The sequence below is a fragment of the Cheilinus undulatus genome, linkage group 19, assembly GCF_018320785.1.
Source record: "Cheilinus undulatus linkage group 19, ASM1832078v1, whole genome shotgun sequence".
In the NCBI taxonomy this organism is placed as follows: Eukaryota; Metazoa; Chordata; class Actinopteri; order Labriformes; family Labridae; genus Cheilinus; species Cheilinus undulatus.
The window spans coordinates 4008478-4030533 of record NC_054883.1 but is presented as its reverse complement, the minus strand read 5'-3'; the positions used below and the strand labels follow the sequence as shown (position 1 = coordinate 4030533).

The 22056-nt window shown below is 40.9% G+C and overlaps 1 protein-coding gene across 1 annotated transcript in view; it reads left to right on the top strand.

The window, feature by feature from the left end:
* Positions 1-589: 589 nt before the first annotated feature.
* LOC121527007 (protein NLRC3-like) overlaps positions 590-22056 on the top strand; it is a 53272-nt gene continuing 31805 nt past the window's right edge. Inside the window, 3 exon segments of the mRNA XM_041813640.1 lie at positions 590-800; positions 4499-6272; positions 17038-17214. Of these exon segments, the coding sequence (XP_041669574.1) occupies positions 590-800; positions 4499-6272; positions 17038-17214 (2162 nt within the window).

The following is a 22056-nucleotide window of genomic DNA, read 5'->3' as shown; positions in this document are numbered from 1 at the left end:
CCCTACAGACAGTGTTTGAGCAGAATTAGCAGATGGATAGATATGAAGACATGAGAGCTCTGACAGCTTTGATCAAACTATTTAATGCATGTATGAGTCGTATTTTTTTCTGTTCCTGTTTAACTTTGGGTGTGACCTCAGAGGAACCTGCTTCCCCTTTTACTTGTGCTCTTTTCTAGCAGTGATTTTTACTCTTTAATGTAATCTTAGCACCCAAAAATTACATTTGTCTTTAGAAGAGTATGTTGTTGTTGAAACAATGCTTCTTGTCCATAAATCTGACATTGGAAAGTTCTGGTTATTTCCCTTTTAAATGAAGCCACATTAGTAAGGAACATGCATTTGTGGGATGAGCAGCAGAGCTGAGTATGTGGTATGGTGCATGAAAAATTTGCCAAATTTTCTCTGCCAATGCCAAACAGCTTATTCTGCTGTTAAATCTTGTTTGGTGGATTAGACAATTGTAGTCTGGAAAAAATGAGGCATATTTGCAATTTAACAGTTTTTCATGTAACAAACAGGACCCTCATCCACTTTTAGTGTAAAGTGCATATATACATGTCTTTACAGAGGGAGGGAGAGTCACATGATGGAGGGTCAGCCATCCTGCTGTGCTGTGTGTCAGGACGTCCTGAAGGATCCAGTCTCTACCAGCTGTGGACACTGGTTCTGCAGAAAGTGTATAACCTCATACTGGGACCAGTCTGGTTCACCAGGAGACTCCTCCTGTCCCCAGTGTGGAGAAAGATCCAGGAGAGGACATGGACTGGAGACGGCCGATCAGACCAGTGCTGAACAAAGTAAGACTGAACACCTGTCACTGCTGTATCATAAAACCAGAGGTGTCAAGTAACTAAGTACAAATACTTCGTTACCGTACCTAAGTAGAATTTTTGGGTATCTATACTTTACTGGAGTAATTATTTTTCAGCCGACTTTTTACTTCTACTCCTTTCATTTTCAAGCAATTATCTGTACTTTCTACTCCTTACATGTAAAAAATGGCCTAGTTACTGCTATTTTATTTCAGCTTGTTGTCATTCCGGCTTGGCATCATTCAAAAAAACATAAATAAAGAACCCAAAAACCTATCCAGATAAATCGCGTAATCCAGATAGAGTGAATTTGATTGTGGTTGGATGACAAGTTTAAACATAATACCATTCTGACATCCTTTTGGTTTGTATGTGATCCATTGCACCTGCGCACGACACAAATCACGTCACACTCCAGCAAGGAAATAGCAGACGTATGTAGCCTAGTACGAAGATGTCCGTGGCAGAGACTCGAGAGACCTGGAGCGAAATGTCCCAACCAAGCACCAGTGAGGAGGTTGGTAGTACACATGTATGGTTCTTGAATGTATTTGCATTGTACTAACGTGTTCACTTTCAATGGGCATAAATGCGGCTGACACAGGTGCATCCCAAATTTTTCAACATTAACATTTAAATGTAACATTATAGTCATTGTGGCCTTTAGAAAAATGTTATTTGGGGAGGTGATGTAGTGCACTATAGGCCCCTGTGGTGCAGCGTAAACTTTTGTCCTCAATGGCATTTTTTCCCCCTTACATTACTTTTACTTTTATACTTGAAGTAGTTTTGAAACCATTACTTTTACACTTTTACTTGAGTAAAAAGCTTGAGTTGATACTTCAATTTATACAGAAGTCTAAAGTAATGAATGTGAATACTTTTGACACCTCTGCATAAAACAAATATTATTGCATCTAGGGCTGAAACGATTCCTCAAATTATCTGGGTACTTCGATTAAAAAAATTCCTCGAGGCAAAGGCTTTGCTTAAATCAGTCATACATCCATATACGCCCATGCTGTATCGCGCATTGTGTTGCGCAGTGTGCTGTGTTTCGCACAAATGGCTATTTATGTTGCAAAATGCCCTTGTTTTCGCTGTTACTGTAACATAACATGCATGACACGAGGCGTGAAAATCACAAGGGAAGAGAAGTTGATGCAGTGATGTTTACAGGTAGGCTCCTCGTCCTGCGTTTTTACGCAGCCACTGGCCGATACAGCACTACGCCTGCACCTGTAAACCTACACAGATCACTGCGTTTATGCGCTGCCTGCATGACTCACAGCGTTCAGTTTGTGTCTGCAGACTTCAGGGAATTTCATAAACTTCTCTGATTGACCCGACAGTTTCACAGAACACCGTCAGGCTTCACGATTCAAGTCAAGTTTGGTGCTTCCCCCCCTCTCTCTCTCTCTCCGAGTGCGCACGTTATACATTGAATTATAAATTATCTAAAATTAGCACACTGACGTATTGATTCCAGCGCATTTTTCAAAAAGTTTCAGAGTCCCGAATGATTTGATAAGACTTATTGATAATGAATTGACACCAATAAAATAGAAACACACTATTGCCACAGACAGACTGAGATTAAATTGGTCAAAGTTCATCATCATACAGGTCACAGAAGCAGTGTTAAACTAAAAATGTGTTCTCCATGTCAGTGGATGGTCTTAAAGGTCAGATTATTATGGTGGATGAACTCACAAACAAATGTGCAAAAATTAAAAGTGAACACCCTTTAAAAAATCAACCATATTCATGTAATATAAAGGTTCACCTTTCAGACAACATCAGACCTCTGTGTGAATGATGGAGCTTTATTCTTGCTATAATGTTCATGCATAAACTAGAGGATGTTAACATGATTAGGTGTCCCTTTACTTTAATGACAAACTGGAAAATAAATATGAACTACAATGAAAGAAATAAAGTTTAAGCACCAAAAATTTCCTGGTAAAGGATCCCTTAAACCCCAAATATGGCATAATCTTATGTAATTATTTCACTTCCTTTCCTTGTAACTTTAAGAAATATAAACTGTCATCAGAACTTCATTGCACTTTGCAGAATATGTTTTCTTTAGAGAACTTGTTAATACCAATCTTTAATATAGAGGTAGTTCATTTAAGGGACCAAACTCTTGAAAAAGCAAAAGTGACTGATTAAAAAAGATGCAATCTTTCTTATTAGAGTGCTCGATCAATCATCAGAAGAATCGATAGAGTACTCGACTACAAAGAGAATCTATTACTGCAGCCCTAATTACATCCAAGATCCAAAGACATTTAACTCCATGTTTGATTTGATTTTCCTCAGTAGATTGTCTGCTGTGGATCATTCCAGTTCTGTTAACTGTCCTGTTCTAATCTCTGAGAAAGTGAAGTGATATGATTTATGCTGGATGGTTTTGTTTATATGATACTGTCATTCATCTTTTTATGACTCAGTCAGAATTATTCCTGTCCTTCTTAGCAAAAACCCTCTAAGACAGACATTGTCTTACACAACAAGAGGAGACACAGGTTACAGAAAGTTAAATAACTTTTGAAACATAAATCAGAGCCCCCCCCCCCATCCATCTGTTTTATGTTGTAATAACCCTATCCATGCCTAACGGTATCCGATTTTTTTAAAATCGTTTCTGCTGCCAGCAGCTAATGCTGTCCATCATATTGTCTGTTTGTATCCCACAATGCATTGTGACTGGGCTGTGACAACCAATAGCAGGCTGTTCTTTCACAATTTGTAAAACTGCACATGTGCACTGGAGACAGCCTGAATAGCTCATAATGGAGAGAAAGAGAGACAAAGACTGTGATGTGGCCCTCTGTGTCTCTGCAGACAGGAACTGCTTTGAGGAATGACACAAATAAAGCTAAAACAACGAAGCACAAGGATTTTTTATGTAGATAACATGACAAAACATCAAATATTAAATAATTCACTAATGACATCTCAGAACATGTTGGCCTACAGTTAGCCAAGTTTTTTGGTTGTTTATTTAGTTATTTTGTTGGCGAGTTGGTTGGTTGGTGTGATCGACAAAAAAAAAAAAAAAAAAAAAAAAAGCTTAGCTCTTCCACCATAACTGCACTGGCCTCTTGCTGCTTGTTTATGTCATGACTCTGCTGTGCCTGAAAGTACTGCCCTTCGTCGCTGATTGGTCCTGTCACTTTCTAACTGGGCCCAAACGGTTCAGATGGGAGCTTTGTAAGATGGATTCACCAGTGAGAAACACAGAAAAAGGCGTATCCATCTGCTTTGTAAGGTTAGGAGATGACACGAAATGTGTTTTTCTGTGCTCTCAAAAAGAGTTGTAACTTGGCAGCCAAGATGTACAAAGAAGCTGTTCTCTCAGGTAAACACTCCTCCAGCTACGGCCGGGTATGTTGGGAATAGAGCAGTTGGGCGAAGGGCCACCAGCCACCATGTGCTTCTGGTTATGCCAGTGTGGGTTTATTCCTAGAAAATATTTGGGGTCTGCATTCATGTTGGACGTCACAACTGTGTTTTGTGCGTTGAATGACTATGAAGGTAGCAACAAAAATGGCTGATATTTGTCATCTTTACTCTGAAGATAATCTTGTTAAACTTTTGTTCTTTTGATCTTGTCATTGACCAGAACAGCCAGATAATGTTTCTTTGTTTTGGTCAACATTTCTTTCTCTTTTCAGTGAGAGGTGGTCTTCAGGAGGTTTTAGATGAACACAAGATCAGTCTGAGGAGGAGATGTGAACGTGTGACTGAAGGAACTGATGAAGCAGGAAGTAGAACTCTCCTCAACAGGATCTACACTGAGCTCTACATCACAGAGGGACAGAGTGAAGAGGTCAACAGCCAACATGAGGTCAGACAGCTTGAGACAGCTTCCAAGAAGATCATCCATGAAACACCAATCAAGTACTATGAGATCTTTAAAGCCCTCCCTGACCAACAGAAACCCATCAGAGTGGTTCTGACTAACGGTGTCGCTGGTGTTGGGAAAACCTTCACGGTGCAGAAGTTCACTCTGGACTGGGCAGAGGGCTTGGAAAACCAGGACATCAGTCTGCTGATTCTGCTTTCATTCAGAGAGCTGAACTTGATCAGAGATGAGCGCTACAGTCTTCTGGAGCTGCTCCATGTTTTCCATCCAACATTACAGAAGGTCAGAGCAGAGACGCTGGCTGTCTGTAAACTTTTGTTCATCTTTGACGGCCTGGATGAAAGCAGACTGTTGTTGGATTTCAGCATCAGTGAGGTTGTTTCTGATGTCACACAGAAGTCATCAGTTAATGTGCTGTTAATAAACCTCATCAAGGGGAATCTGCTTCCCTCAGCTCTCATCTGGATAACTTCTCGACCTGCAGCAGCCAATCAGATCCCTCCTTCATGTGTGGACAGGCTGACAGAAGTCCGAGGCTTCACTGACCCCCAGAAGGAGGAGTACTTCAGGAGGAGGTTCAGTGATGAAGATCTGTCCAGCACAATCATCTCCCACATCAAGACATCCAGGAGCCTCCACATCATGTGTCTGATCCCAGTCTTCTGCTGGATCACTGCTACAGTTCTGGAGAACATGATGAGCACGCAGCAGAGAGGAGAGCTGCCCAAGACCCTGACTGACATGTACTCACACTTCCTGTTGGTTCAGACAAAGAGGAAGAGGCAGAAGTATGATGGGGGACATGAGACCAGTCCACAGGAGCTGATGGAGGCTGAAAGAGAAGTTCTTCTGAAGCTGGGGAGGCTGGCGTTTTAACATCTGGAGGACGGAAACATCATGTTCTACGAAGAAGACCTGGAGCGCTGTGGTCTGGGTGTCACAGAGGCCTCGGTGTTCTCAGGAGTTTGCACAGAGATCTTCAAAAGAGAGAGTGTGATCTTCCAGAAAACAGTTTACTGCTTTGTTCATCTGAGTGTTCAGGAGTTTCTGGCTGCAGTCTACATGCTCCACTGTTTCACCAACAGGAACACAACAGTGCTGCAGGATTTCCTGGAGGTAGATTTGGTAGATTTCCTGTGTAGAGCCATGAAAAAATCTCTTCAAAGTAAAAATGGCCACCTGGACCTGTTTGTTCGTTTCCTTCATGGACTGTGTCTGGAGTCAAACCAGAGACTGTTAGGAGGTCTGCTGGGTCAGATAGACAACAGTCCAGCAACAATCCAACGAATCATCAACAACCTGAAGCAGATGAACAGTTTTAATAACTCTCCTGACAGAAGCATCAACATCTTCCACTGTCTGATGGAGATGAATGATCTCTCAGTATATCAGGGGATCCAAGAGTTCCTGAAGTCAGGGAACAGATCAGAGCAGAGACTCTCTGAGATCCAGTGCTCTGCTCTGGCCTACATGCTGCAGATGTCAGAGGAGGTTCTGGATGAGTTGGACCTGGAGAAGTACAGAACAACAGAGGAGGGAATGCGGAGGCTGATTCCAGCTGTGAGGAACTGCAGGAAGGCTAGGTAAGTGTAGATGTGATGAGTTATATGAATCAGTTATAAATGCTGATTAGTTCTTGTACTGACATGGTGATACAGTTGGGAATTTTCTCAAATTCTGTCTGTTTCACATCATGTACGTGTGCCCTGAATACAAACCAGTATTTAGATTTGTATATTTGTCCAGTTACTGAATTAGCTGAATATTTTAAACACTGACAGGGTTAGGTGATTGCTTTGTGCCCTGACAGGAGAGGTTTCACTACTATGCATGCGTGAGTTTTTTGAATCCTAACTGCCAGTGGCTCTGCAAAAATTGTTATTTTAATCCAGACTTCCAGCCATGTTTTAATACTTGTTTTTAAACAAAGCATTCTTTTAACTTGGGCGGTTCATCTGGATTGTTTGAACTTAATTTTTGTTTGACATCATCAGCCGCCACTGCCTTGGCTGGCTGCCAGCAGACCCTGATGCTTCCTAACAATAAGAGCAGTGGGATTTTTGTAGTTCCTAAAAACTGTCTTTATGGCTGCGTGTGGGGACTGTTATCACACAAACTCACAGTTAAAGGAGGGTTTTTGCTGCCTGTAATGACGGCACGCCGTTACCAGGCACTGGTGTGATATTGAAGATGGCCATTTAAGTGTGTTTCTAGTGATATTTTTAGATATGGACTTTTAACACTTATTTAGTATAAATAAAACAACACTTCCAGCATGTATTTTACAGATTTATTGAGTTAAAGGAATAGCGTGAGTGTGTACGTTTGGGTGAGGAGTTTGTGTGTCAGCCAGCCGACACAGCAGGGACACTGGGCTGTTCTGCCTCGTCGTTCTCCTATAAGCAGAAAGAAATACTCAGTTGGGCCTTACTCAGGTGTAGACATAAATTGTGTAGTTGTGAGTATAAATTAACAAACAGAATTATTGATTTAAATGTGTAAATGAATGCGCGGAAAACTTAGCTCTGCCTCTTCTGCCCCAGGGTGTTCGGGTGAAAGAATTCCCCGGGGTCTCGGACACCTTTTATCAGTTCCGGGGGGGAAGCTACTAAGTAGGGTGCTGGTAGAGGGGAGTTTTATTGTTGCATTTTAGTGTATATGTTTATGTAAATTATTTGGGGGTATTTATTCAACAGGGTTTAGGTGTGTATATTAATTAATAATCTATTTATGTTTTTGGTAATGGTTTGTAAATATGAATTATATGTATTTATAAATTGATGATTTGGTGAATACCTGGGGGGATGGATTATTCCAGTGGATGATTACCAGAGGGAAGGTATAAAAGGTAGTCATTCTGTGTTGAAGTGCTGGTGTTAACATGGTGTGAAAATAAATGCAAAGTGTTTGCACACATGTCCTCTGCCTACGGGTCCTCCTTCCTGGCAGCTCGAGCCAGCTGACACCGCCTCAAGCTTGAAATCCGCCAGAAGGACGAGCTGATAGATGGCTTTATTTCTTTCACAAACGTCCAGGCAAAGCTCATCTCGTTCATGCAGGCCACCAGGCAGTCACCTTCTCCCTCCAGACTGGTGTCTCGGCTGGTCTCAGCCTCCGCGGCCACTCTTCCCTGGGTGGTGTCAATGTATCCTGGCGCGGGGGCTGAGTCGTGGTGAATGCCGTGCGGTCGAACTGAGTGGCCATCCTCCCCTGCTGCAGCTGGCTGATGACCTCATCTCCACAGTTGCACCCGTGGATCAGGTCGCTGCTGTTTCACAACTGCTGGAGGATCCTGAGGTCGGTATGGATGCTGGAGGCCTTGCGTCCCCTACACACTGCTCTACACAGGAGCCAGCAAGCCTGAACTGGGCGACTGTGGCACAGCACGTCTGAAGGACGGCTCCTGGGAGAGCCTCTCCACCAGCTCCACTCCCACTCACCGATCGCTTCACGCCCCTTATGGACGAGGCTTCCATCCACCCCAAGGATTCTGCAGTGGTCCGAGCTCCATCTGAGCCGAGCGGGCCGGCTCCAGCCATAGTGGCGCTTCTGCGGGCTGTCCACAGCGCTGACCACATTGCCCGGCCTGCCTCATCAGGAATGACGCATCACAGACTGCTGCAGGAGGCCATTGCCAGATGCTCAGGCGGTGTGCCCCGAACAAGTTCCCCTCACGGTTCTCCACCTGCGCCTACGACACTTCCAGATCCATCAGTGTCAGCGCAGTCAATGTCTGTGCAGCCGGACCGTCCACCATCCAGTGGCTGCGACACCCTCCACTCACCTACTCGCCCTCTCTTCCCTCCCAGCACCAGGGCTGGACTGGGAAGAAAATTTGGCCCTGGCATTTTTACCTCGGACCGGCCCCTCACAGCGGATCAAAGTATAACATAATATTACACACGTTACATCACACCCCTTATTACATAGAGGTACTAAAAAAAAAAATCGTCCAACAATGACATAGTTTAGAAGTTGGTGTCTATGACACATCTAATGGTGTTTTCACTCTGTTTAGACTGACTAACGGTCTGAGGTGAGTAGTACACCAAATCAATATGGTGAGTATGTGCCATATCAAGTAGAAGAGCAGAAAAATATGCAATTTATGTTGATACTATCTCTGCAAGAAATCATTGTATTTTTAAATCAAAAGGCCTTAATTTAAAACATATGCTTGCAGAAATTAAATCCCCGATTAAATAAGTACATTTATTCTAATAATACTGATAAAAACATCAGGAAAAGCTACTCTGCTTTAACGAACATTTGATGGCTCTGTATATTTCTCAACATTTATAAAAATACTGACACGGGTGTATTTGTATGTAACTGGGATAATGTCTGAATTCAGGACTTGTATTTATAATGGAGTCATTTCATGGTATGGAGAGAGGATTTAACCATCTCTTCAATCTTCAGACTTAATCTCAGACTGTTTTAGTTTTCTTTATAAAGTGGACCCAAAGTCTAATTATCTTTATAAGCCTTTATTATGATACTCTATAGAGCTCACTCACGACTGCTTCACTCTCCTCATGCTCATGATGTACTTGTCACGCATCTGCCTCTCCTCTGGTTCTCTTCTCCTCCTCCTCCTCCTCCTCCTCCTCCTCCTCCTCCTCCCCGTGTAGCTGCATTTAGCATCAGACTGTCTGTTGCACAAACTGCAGAGTCTTTACAACTTCTGTGTATCTTGACCAGCAGGTTTTTGTTCTAATTTTGCGTTTGTTTTCATATCCATTTGATCTGGTGGTTTTGGCGCTTAGGTTTCGTGTTGCCCAGACACTTTAGTTTCACTTTCTAAGCTGGAGCAGAAAGGGGAGGGGAGAGTATTGACAGACCTTTAGGAGAACTGTAACTGGGCCAGTCAATTGTCATTATGAAGAAAACAACCAAGGGGCCACCGACCCTGCTATATGGGCCGGTGTTTAGCAAGAAATGAAAAATAAATAAAAGATACCGGCCCCAGAGTATGTCGGCCCACCAGGCATTTGCCCGGTATGTCATATGGCCAGTCCAGCCCTGCCCATCGGAGACTCTGTCATCAGGAACATCCGCTTCATCAACGCCATCACTCACTGTTTTCCCGGTGCCACCGTCCCTATTATTCTGGTCAAAATTCTGCACCTTCTCCCCTCACTCCCCCCCTCAGTCACTAAAATAATCCTGCATGTTGAAACAAACGACACATCCCGTCGGGAGTCTGAGGTAACAAAAAGAGATCTTAACTTTCTTTTTAACGTTTTACAGGACACATGAAAGACTGTTTCTATCTCTGGCCCAATCCCCACTCTCTGACGTGGAGTGGAGCGCTTCAGCCGCATTCTCAGTCTTAATACCTGGCTCCATTCCTCCTGCCCCTCCCATGGTTTTATATTTTTGGAAAATTTTGATTTATTCTGGGGTAATGACTCACTTTTTAAACATGACGGCATTCATCCAAACAGGTGGGGTAGCTGAATGCTGTCCGGAAACATTCAGCATGTAGTTCATCATTCCCATTCACAATCTGCATGACAGTCTGTCAACAATAGCACGTTCCCACACTCTGACCACTCCCTTTTCCCTGTTCAATAATCCCTTGCTCTCCCTGTCACTTGATCTCACTGCCTCCCTAAACTCCGCCCACAAACCTGCCAGTCTTCCCTCGTCTCCCGTCCCCTTTTTAAGCCCCGCACTGATCCCTGTTCATATCACCAATAGACGTCTACACCGGCCACCTGCCAAATCCTGCACCCCTTCCAGTTTAATTCAAATCCATATTACCTCGGTTACCCCGCCCCTGCCCCTCTTTTACCTGTGCTCCTGCAAACTTTGGACTTTTAAATATCAGATCACTTAGTAATAAAATGTTTTTATGCCATGATTTTATCTCTCAGAACAACTTAGACTTCTTTATTTTAACTGAAGCTTGGCACACTCCTGGAGACTGCAGCTCTATCATAGAAGCAATCCCCTAAGATTTTACTCACCTACATCAGCCCCGGCTATCTAGTCAGGGTGGGGGGGTTGCTGTCATTCACAAGAAAATGTTTAAATGCACCCCCATCACACACAGTAGTTTTTATCATTTGAACACCTTGCTTTTATCATCAGAGCAAAAGAGCCTATTTTGATTTTAATCATCTATAGACCACCCGGACCCAACAATGCTTTTATCCAGGAGTTTTCTGAGTTTTTATCATATTTTTTAACAAAACATGACAAATTTATTCAAGGGGATTTTAACATTCATGTCTGTTGTCCTTCTCAAACTCTGACTGCTGAATTTTTAGAAATTTTAGAATCTTTTAACCTGACCCAGGCCATCCAGGAACCCACATATTCAAAAGGTCCCACGCTTGACTTGGTTTTATACTGTGGCCTTAGCCCTAATGATTTTATGACAAAGGATATCTGTGTGTCAGACCACAAACTGATTTTATTTAACATGGTTTTATCCCAGACAGGTTTTACTGAAACTGCTACTGTCTGTAGAAGGGTTTTTAATTCTGTGTCTGCTAGCAAGTTTAAGGAGCTTTTTGATTCTGCATCTTTAACTGCCTTTGACCCAGATTTTTACACAGAAGAGCTCGTCTTTTTTTTAATCAGACTTGTAAATCTGTCCTGGACTCTGTTGCCTCCTTTAAAAACAAAAAGTCAAATAAGGAACCCGAGCCCTGGTTAACAGAGTCTCTAAATGAATTAAAGAGAGACTTTAGGAGAAAGGAGAGGAAATGGAGAAAAACAGTTTACAAGTTTTTAAAGACATCTGGAAAGAAGCGATGAAGAACTACCAAAAGGCAGTTTAAGATGCAAGGACAGCTTTTTATTTTTATTTTAGCTGATCCTTCTAACCCCCAAGTTTTATTTAAAGTTTTAGAGTCTATCACACCATCTCAGTGCAGCATTTGATACCATTGATCACAGTATTTTAATAGAGCATCTCAGAGACTGGGTGGGCATCAGGGACACTGCACTTAGCTGGTTTTATTCTTATGTTTTAAAGCAAACCTTTGTGGTCACCATAGGTAACCACTCCTCCTTTACCTCTACTCTTACCTGTGGTGAACTGCAAGGTTCAGTTTTAGGTAGATTTTATGTTTGATTTCTATGCTGCCCCTTGGTCAAATAATTCAGAATCATAAGGTCTCCTTCCACTGCAATGCAGACGACACACAGATATACCTGCCCCTGAGACCTGAGGACCCAAGAAGCCTAGCTGCTGTAAAAGACTGCCTGTTCAATATTAACTGTTGGATGGCACAGAACTTTCTACAACTTAACTGCAAATCTGAAATAATTATGTTCAATTTACAAAATCCCTCAAACATAATCAATAACAGCCTCAGTTCATTTTCATCAAATATCAAATCAACAGCCAGAAATCCAGGAGTTCAATTTGATTCTAAAATCACCTTTGCAGCTTATATCAATAAAATAACACAGTCATGCTTCTTTCACTTACGCAGTATCTCTAAATTAAAACCCATCCTCTCCCAGTCTGACATGGAAAAAGTCATCCACACCCTCATTTTCCCCCGTCTGGATTACTGCAACTCACTTCTCTCCGGTATTACCCAGAAATCTCTTTCCTGCCTCCAACTCGTCCAGAATGCAGCAGCTAGGCTTTAACAGACAACATTATATCACCCCTATTTTAGCATCTTTACATTGGCTTCCAGTTAATTTTAGAATTGATTTTAAGATTTTACTCATTACTTTTAAAGCACTAAAGGCTCTGGCTCCAGTATATGTTACAGAACTTTTAACCCTCTATGAGCCAGCCCACACCCTGAGATCCTTGGGTGGGGGCCTTCTGGTCGTTCCAAAGTTGAGACTGAGACTTGTAACTAAAGATGACAGGGCCTTCTCCATCAGGGCCCCTCGACTTTGGAACAACCTCCCTGAGGAAATAAGGCGTGTAGAAACAGTCACTGCTTTTAAATCACTTCCTGAAACTCATTTTTATAGACTTGCTTTTATGTGATGTCGTCTTTTTACCCATTCCTATTCCTTCAGTCATCGTTTTACCTTTTATCTCCACTTTTATTATTACATTACTGCTACTTTTGCTGTTTTACTGTTATTATTATTGTTACTATTAATTCCTTACTACTGTTTTATTAGCTTGTGTTAATACTATTGCTGGACCGTTAACGGCGTTAACGTGTTAAGTTAACGCAAGACTCTTTTCGCACAATAAGAAAATTATTGCACGTTAATCTATTCACTAAAGGGGCTTACAGACACACTGCCGAGCACATGTAGTAGGCTACCAACACACCTCCAGTCATTTCCAATGGGAGCAGGGCGGAGGTTTGGGTCTGCTGTGAGCAGGCTTAAGCCTGATTTATACTTCTGCATTGCGTCGACGGCGTAGGTGCGCCATCAATGTGATGCCACCATTGACCATTCGAAGTCCTGCGTCGAGCAAATGTGTTGCTCTGCAAGTCACCACCATGACATCTGTGGCTGTGTGTGTATGTGTGTGTGGTTTCAGAGGGGTTACATCCGAGCGGCTGAGTCACTCCGCTGAACTGGACAATGTCTGTTTTTAATGAAAGAGTGGATGCTTGGGTGTGTGATTACAACCAGTAGTCGATATTACATGTTGTTTGCACATAAGCACAAACCAGAGGTTGCGTTGGACTTTATGTTGTCCGTCACTCCTTTAAAATCCCGCTGGATCCATCCTGACAGAGAGCTTCATACAGCAAACACTTGTAACAGTGCTAAGACAAGTTGGAGAGATGGAGAACAACTTTTTAATTCTGTCTCTGTTATGACCTGTGAGTAGGTTTTGAGTAGGTTGAAATCCACATGATAAATGAGCAAACTTTGGTGTTTAAAGTGAGGGTTCAGTGGTGAGCAAGCGAGGTGTTCTCAAGCAGTCTGTGATGCATTTTCCTTAATATTTAGATAGGTCAAGCATTTTTTTAATGTCTTCGGCAAAATTCAAGTCTAGCATTTTAATCTAGATTAATCTAGATTAACTACAGGATTGCAGTGAGATTAATCTAGATTAAAAAAATTAATCTATGCCCAGCATTAGTTAATACCTTTTACTCTTCTTATTCCTGTTCTTATGATGTCTTTGTTTTAATGACATCTCCCACGTGACTCAACCAGTACATCTAGATTAAATGTTGAGATTTTTTTCTTATTCACTTGCAGCAACTTCTTTCTCATGAACGGCAGCCTGACAGCAGTGACTTTCTGAGATGGTTCTCCAATCCAGAGACAGACATCTAAATAGAGAGGAATGGAAATTTAGCAAACAAACTCAGTCTTGACGATTTGCAGGTGTTATAAAAAGTGATGAGAGCAAAAGTTTTGTCTTAAACAACTGCACAAATTCCATTAAAGTGTAATTCAAATGTTAACCAATCACAGCAGTTAATTATCAAATAATCTCCATAAATATAATGTGTACTTTTTTATGACTATTTTTGCAATTGATGTCATTGCAGATTTGCTCTCATCAATCTCTCAGAGGCTCACTGGGAAATCATAGCCTCAGCTCTGAAGGCCAACCCCTCACATCTGAGAGAGCTGGAGCTGGAGAACATCAGCACTGATTCAGAGATGAAGCTCCTTTGTTCTGGCCTGGAGAGTCCAAACTGTCGACTGGAGATTCTGAGGTCAGATTACTCACTGTAGTTTGTGAACCTGTACATGAAATATTTACACTGTCACATTTATTGACATTATTTTCTGTCATGCTCATCCACATCCTTCAAATGTTGCATGCTGATTAATATTTTTCAGTATGGCATTAAAACTTCAAAAAATAATAAAAAAAAAAAAAAGATTTAGCTCAGGACATATCAGTCCTTGCAAATATTTTAATAGTTCACTAACTGACTAACAGGACTAAACTGTAATAACAATGGCTTGACATTTACATCCGCCAACTAGCCAAATGCGGGTGGATTTCAGCTATGGCGGGTAGCAGCGTGACACGATGGCTGGTGGAATTTATCAGTGTCACAACTTATGCTTCACTCTGACCGTGCTTGTCTGTTAGCCGTTATGAGTAAGGCTTGTTACAGAGAGGCTGTTCGGCACATAAAAGCTCAAATTTCCCTCCAAAATAACTGGAAAGTGGCTGGTCTCTTCATCCATTCGTGCGTTTTTACGCAGCATCAAGGGCTTTGATGCTGTATGACACACACAAACGCGACACTCACACACATTTACTGACACACACGCTTACGTGCTTGTAATGTAAACTGAAGGTTTCTATCTGTTTAGGGAAAATGATTTCAGAATGTTGGAGGATAAACTTAGACCTGAACTTTCTCCTTTTGCTTTAAAGTGCCTCTCTGTCCGTGGAGGATCAGCGCGTCAGCGCCGTGTGTGCTCTCTCTGTGCAAGCCAGGGCGGGCAGTGTGTCTGAATATCGTTCACTTAATACTCCACTTATATTCTTTCTTTGTTGAGGGCAAGCTAAATGTTAAAACCTCCATCAATGCATGCATAATCGAAATGTTATTAAAACCTTGAATGTGTTTGTATAATGATTTGCCATATATCGATAATTAACAAATATAAAAGACGAGAGAAACTCTGAAACTTTGAAGCAGTTCACTGAGGCAGTGAGAAACAGAGACAGAAAGATAAAAGTCACTAACTGATCACTTAGGAGTCAAAGAGAATTCAGCTAAACAGTGATTTTTTTGTTTCTGATATTTAACATAAGACATTAGAGTTGTCCAAATGTGAGCTTCATGCACCAAATATAGGTCATCTATTATTTAAACAGATATTTTGATTAATTTTAGACATGCATATGGAGACATTTTCACCATACAGTTTAAAGGAGAATAGAGCAGAGGACAGGAGAAGTTTGACATTTCACATTCTCTGGTGGAGATTTGAAGAGTAAAACTTAGAGATGTTCCTGTAATCTGCTGTAGTTGTTTCTACTAATCAGCCAATTAACAGTATTATACTAATAGCATAAACTTAATATCTGTTGAAGAAAATAAAAATCTGAGTCTTGACTCTTAGATGACTGTCTAACAATGAAGTATGACATATCTTTGTAGAATGCTGTGTAGGGAGAAGTGCTTTATTAAGAGGAGAGCTGATACTGATCATATTGTTGAGGGAAGGTAAAGCATGTGTGTCATATCATACCCTTTGTGCCAAATTTGGCATATAGCTCATAGTTTCCAAACACCAAAACTGTGGCTAGTGAAAATACCGAGTGGCTAGTAAGTTTGCAAAACCACTAGCCACTGTGGCTGGTCAACAAAAGATTAATGTCAAGCCCCGGTAATAACTGAAGGCCCCTGATTTTGCACTGATCATGGTGGTCAATCTGTCAGTAGAGTGGGAGTCTGTACAGATATAAATGGTACAGAATGTTGTTATCATCATCATTATTGTTACAAGTACAATCAAAAAGTCAACTCTGCTTTACTATCCATCTTGTCTGTTTTGGTATCCATCCACAGATCACAGCCTTTCCTCATCTTGGTGGCCTGTTAGTAATCTGGTCATGGGTTGTGTTCCAGTGTTGAGGTTCAGTTGAAATTGTCTAGAAATGTTTGGACACAAAATCAAAAATGATCCTGAAAAAACAGACCCTTTTAACAGGAGTTTTCAGAGCAGCTCTGAACTATTTCAGCTCTTGCTGTGGTTACTGAGACAAAGATATCAAATAGTTGTTAGAGCTGGGAACCAAGAAGATTCACCTGGCTCTCACTTTCTTCTTCTGGACATTGGCCCTGCATCCTCTGACTGGTGGTCCTGACCACACAGTCTGAATCGGGTACTCCATCAGTCATTTCCATTCACAGCAGCTCTCCTCTTGATTTGGACTCAAGGAAATGTTGGGTCTGGTGTGTCTCATCTTCCTCTCCTCAATACCCAGGGGTACCCCTCCTCAATACTCCTCAATTGCAAAAATTTCAAAAAAACTTTTTTCACATTGTCATTATGGGGTGTTGTGTGTAGAATTTTGAGGAAAACAATGAATTTATTCCATTTTGGAATGAGGCTGTAACATAACAAAATGTGGAAAAAGTGAAGCGTTATGAATACTTTCCGGATGCACTGTAATTCCCCCTAGAAAATACGTTTCAATGGTTGGTTCCATTATTTTTCTTCTGGTTGTCTTTGTACGATGGTAGAGCCATGTTGTAGAGCTCAGGATATTCTGACACCAACATTATGAGCTCCTCCATTGTTTGCTTTGACCTGTGAACCCACTTCTAGATGTTGATGTTCAGTTTTACACCCTGCACTTTAAAATGTTGGCATTCACAGTTTATTATTTCATCAGTGTTCATTTACTGGCATCAAACAGTCAACTATATGACTCAGCCCCATCTTCATTGATGTGATTGTTTTCAGATTGAGTGAATGCAGTTTGTCAGAGATCAGCTGCTCTTCTCTGGCCTCAGCTCTGAAGACTCACCCCTCACATCTGAGAGAGCTGGACCTGAGTGAGAACTACGAGCTCCAGGATTCAGGAGTGAAGATTCTGTGTGATTACCTGCAGAGTCCAAACTGCAAACTGGAGATTCTGAGGTCAGAAATTGTTGTTGCTTCATTGTGATATCCCTTCTTTTTTGTTCAGTGATTTAATGAAAATATATTTTTTCTGAATACATTATTAGACGGATTAGCCTCTTTGAGATAAGAGGTTTTTTTTCCAATGAGGATCCATCCAATTAGTGTAAAATACTTAAAAAAAAAAAAATAAACAATCTCAAACAGTGAAGGGATGAAAATTAATGATCTTCTAAAAAAATCTGCATATCTGAGTAGAGTACCAATAAATTCAGTGTGAGTGACATTTTTTTTCAAAACAAGACTGTAAAGTATGGAAGAGGATTAGGGCCAATGAAGTAAAAAATAAATCAATAAATAAGAGACGCGACATTTGTTATTACTTATGAGAATTAAGTCAGAATTCTGAGATTAAGGTCAGGTTTCTGTGAAAAAATTCAGAATTCTGGGAATAAAGTCTCAATTCTAATTTTTTTCTAATTAGAAAAAAAACATTTGCCTCTCAAAAACTTCTTTTAAACGGCCCTAATGCTCTTCTGTTGTAAAGTGTTCCAGGAAAAAGAAGGCAAATGTTTTAAAGATTTTTTTAAGTGGATAATGTGTGTGGAAGGCTTACTATATGTGACTAACAGAGACTAAAGAACATAGACACTTGGTCAATGAATAGTACTCTATCCTTAAATGTTGGCATTCACAGTTTATTATTTCATCAGTCTGCATTTACTGACATCAAACAGTCAACTATAGGACTCAGCCCCATCTTCACTGATGTGATTGTTTTCAGATTGAATGGATACAGTTTGTCCGAGATCAGCTGTTCTTCTCTGGCCTCAGCTCTGAGGACTGTCCCCTCACATCTGAGAGAGCTGGACCTGAGCTCCAACAAGCTCCAGGATTCAGGAGTGAAGATTCTGTGTGATTACTTGCAGGGTCCAAACTGCAAACTGGAGATTCTGAGGTCAGAAATTCTTGGCGCTGAAATGTGTCATCCCTTCTTTCTCTTTTTGCAATTGTCAGTGTGTGTTGATTCAAGTATCAGTTTTTTTTCTTTTTTAACTCAGCAGTAGGGGAGAGTAGGGGATTTGTGCCAGCGGGGAAGTAGTGCCACCCCTTGTTTCAAGAAAACCATAGAAGAAATTGGTCATGTGACCACATGTTTTTGAAAAGCCATCCATTTTACTCATCCTGCATAAAAGACAGACACATGAGAGGGTGGCATGAGAGGTAAGCACATTTTAGCTCAAAAAACAGTTTTTTGCCTTTCAAAGTAAAATTTCTATGGTCAAGGTTTTTTGATTGTTATGTCTGAACAATTACAGACAAGTTTGAAAACATTTCACACATGTTTTAGTGCTTCAGTAGGCTACACAATGAGTCTATACAGTTAGAGTGATGTTAGCTCTAAACTGCTGGATCATGCTAGTTTTTCAAAATAGTTGGGCTGGGGTGATTTGTGCCAAAGGGCCTGGGTTAAGTTGTGCGAGTGGCACATCCACAAACCCAGACCCACAGATACACCCGAACCCTGACACCCACATAACCACACCCAAATACCCTCAAATCCAGACCCACGCATGCAGACCCACACACCCAGACACATAAAATCCCAGACCTAGACCCTAACCCACACACCTTCTCACCCAGACCCTCACACCCAGTCCCACACACCGACACACCTACCCTAACAAATCCACACAATCACACACCTAGACCTACACACCTAGGACCCAACAAAGAAGGACAAAAAACAGCTGGAGAAGTGAGGAGATGGACCTCATCAGTGTTTGATTTACCTGCCATTTATTTAATTCAGCTAATACTGATTTCAGTTTTGAGTTTGCACTGTTGTTAAAGAGCAGTTTATTTAGTTTTTAAGTGGCCTAAGTCACAATGCACAATGAGATGTTAAGAAATTGGCCTAAATCACTTTTTTCATATATGTTGCATAACTGACAGACTGTATGTCAACAGGAATCTATTGCCAAAGCCTTTTTGCCTGAAATGATTCACAAATATCAATATTGTGTATTTAAGTTTTTTGCCATTAGTTTAATAGGGTGATTATATCTAAATAAACCCTAAATGAGTAATTTTGTATTGAATTTGTCTTGCTTTTATACAGCATTATAGTTTATGACATTAAAATGTTCTGTTTTACTTCAATAATCTTCAATAATCACGGGCACAATTTACCCCAACATATTCTAACCAAAGGCACAACTTACCCCGCACTGGGGGCAAGTTGTGCCACGAGACCCCTTTTTTTCTGAAAGCTATATTTCTTAAACAGTTTATTTCAGATCCAAAGTTATTGTTCCCAGGGATGCACCACATCCTGAAATATATGTACGTACTTAAGTTGGCATTACTGTCATGGCCTCACTTCAAAGTCACTTTGAGTAAAAACTGGCACAACTCACCCCACTCTCCCCTGTGCTTCTATTTGGTGCTAGAGGTGATTTAATGATGTTTTATTTTTTTTCTACATACATTGTTAGACGGATTAGCCTCATTGAGATAGAAGGTCTATTTTTCCAAAGGGGTCCATCCAATTAGAGTAAAATACCTTTTTTAACAACTAAATGATCTCAAAAAGTGAAGGAATGAAAATTAATGATCATTTGAAAAAAAATTGTATATCTGAGTAGAGTTCCAGTAAATTCAGGATCAGTGGAATTTTTTTAAAATGAGACTGTAAAGTATGGAAGAGGATTGGGGCTGAAGACTGAATTTTTTTTTTTACTTGTGAGAATAGAATCTGACTTGTGAAACAAAAGTCAGAATTCAGAGATTAAAGTCAGGATATTGAGTTTAAAGTCAGAATTCTGACTTTTTTCTGGTCAGAAAAAATAACTGCATCTCACCAAAACTTGATTTTCAATGGCCCTAATGCTTTTTGGTGGTGAAGTGTTCCAATAGAAAGGAAGAAATGTTTTAAAGCTTCTTCTGTCATCTCAGTTGATGAGTGGATAATGTGTGTTGAAGGTTTACTGTATGGTGACTAACGCAGACTAAAGAACATCGACACTTGGTCAATGTATAATATTCTACCCTTAAATGTGTAACCCCTGGAATTAGATTGCCACACAGGACACAATAACTACAGGATTCTTGTAGCCGGGATTTCATTTTTGGCAACTCAAAGTCAGTCTCTTCAGAGTGCATCACAATGTGAATTCTCTTAATTCACTCCTTAAAGTGCTTTATAGTGTCAGTAAGCCTGGGTTTAGCTTTACTCACACTAGCTTCTATCTTCTTGAGAAATAAAATAAAATAAAATAAAATAAAATAAACCCAAGAAAATAAGGCAGGCTCAAGGCTATTAATATAAACAGAGAATAAAATCTGTTAACTATACATTCAATATTGAATCATTCACAGAATGTTTGAAAATGTGCACTAAACATGTACAAAGTACACTTACATTTCAACACGGTTCATAGAGCTTAGTATGAGACTCCCTGGAGATTACAGCGTCTTCGTCAGTCTTTACCTTTGAAATAAAAAAAAAATTGTAACACTTGTTTCCTTTACACGTAACAAAGCCACATGCTGTTTAAGCTAGCTAACATCACCTTGCAAATGCAACCACAGTACTCGTGGATGGCGTAGACAATCCAAGAACATCAATTTCAGTCAAGCCTAAAACACACCATCTCGTTACAATATTGACAGAAAACATTTTGTTACAGTGATACCTAACAAGATGTCTATGTTTACTCGCTGTTTTTAACTTCTTTTAAGCACAGGAAACAACGCAGCCATTGCAGTAAAACTCTAGGTCAGCGATCCCCAAATGGTGACCCACGTCGCCACCTGGATTTAACTAAGCAAATAGGTACAAGCCTCCTATTGGATAATTACTGCATGGGCGATTAGCTTTCACCTGGCAACAAGTTATTTAACCCCAGCTGATGCAATGAGTAACTTCTCATTTCTTAAACAACCATGTCGAAAGACACATCCTGTGGTCGTGGAAAAGATGTTCGTTTGTTTAAGAAGGGTCAAATCATTGGTATGCATCAAGCAGAGAAAACATCTAAGGAGACTGCAGTGCTATGATCTGGGGTTGCTGCAGTTGGGCAGGTCTAGGTTCAGCAACATTATGTGCCCAAAGAATGAGGTCAGCTGACTACCTGAAATTGAATGACCAGGTTATTCCATCAATGGATTTTTTCTTCCCTAATGGCACGGGCATATTCCAAGATGACAATGCCAGGATTCATCAGGCTCAAATTGTGAAAGAGTGGTTCAGGGAGCATGAGACATCATTTTCACACATGGATCGACCACCACAGAGTCCAGACCTTAACCCCATTGAGAATCTTTGGGATGTGCTCGAGACGGCAGTGGTCAGACTCTCCCATCATCAATACAAGATCTTGGTGAAAAATTAATGCAACACTGGATGGAAATAAATCTTGTGACATTGCAGAAGCTTATCGAAACAATGCCACAGCAAATGCGTGCTGTAATCAAAGCTAAAGATGGTCCAACAAAATATTAGAGTGTGTGACCTTTTTTTGGTGGTGACTTTTTTTTGGCCAGGCAGTGTGCGATGCAATAAATGAGTTAAATATGGTACTTTGAACTCTCTTTAGAGCAGGGAGGAGCATTGTAAAAAGACGCACGGCAGAGCGGCAGCAGCGCAACTTCATCAATCACCTCAACTCTGAAATCATGCTGCCCAAAAAGAGGCTGATACAGACTGCATGATTTTTTAAGACTGAAGGAGAAGGATTTATTATCTAATATAATATTGATTATTTTGTTGAAGATAAAGAATTGAACCACCATCCGCAGCTGCACGGACTCTCATTGAGTCCAGCCCTTCCCGCAAACACAGACATATATCTGTCT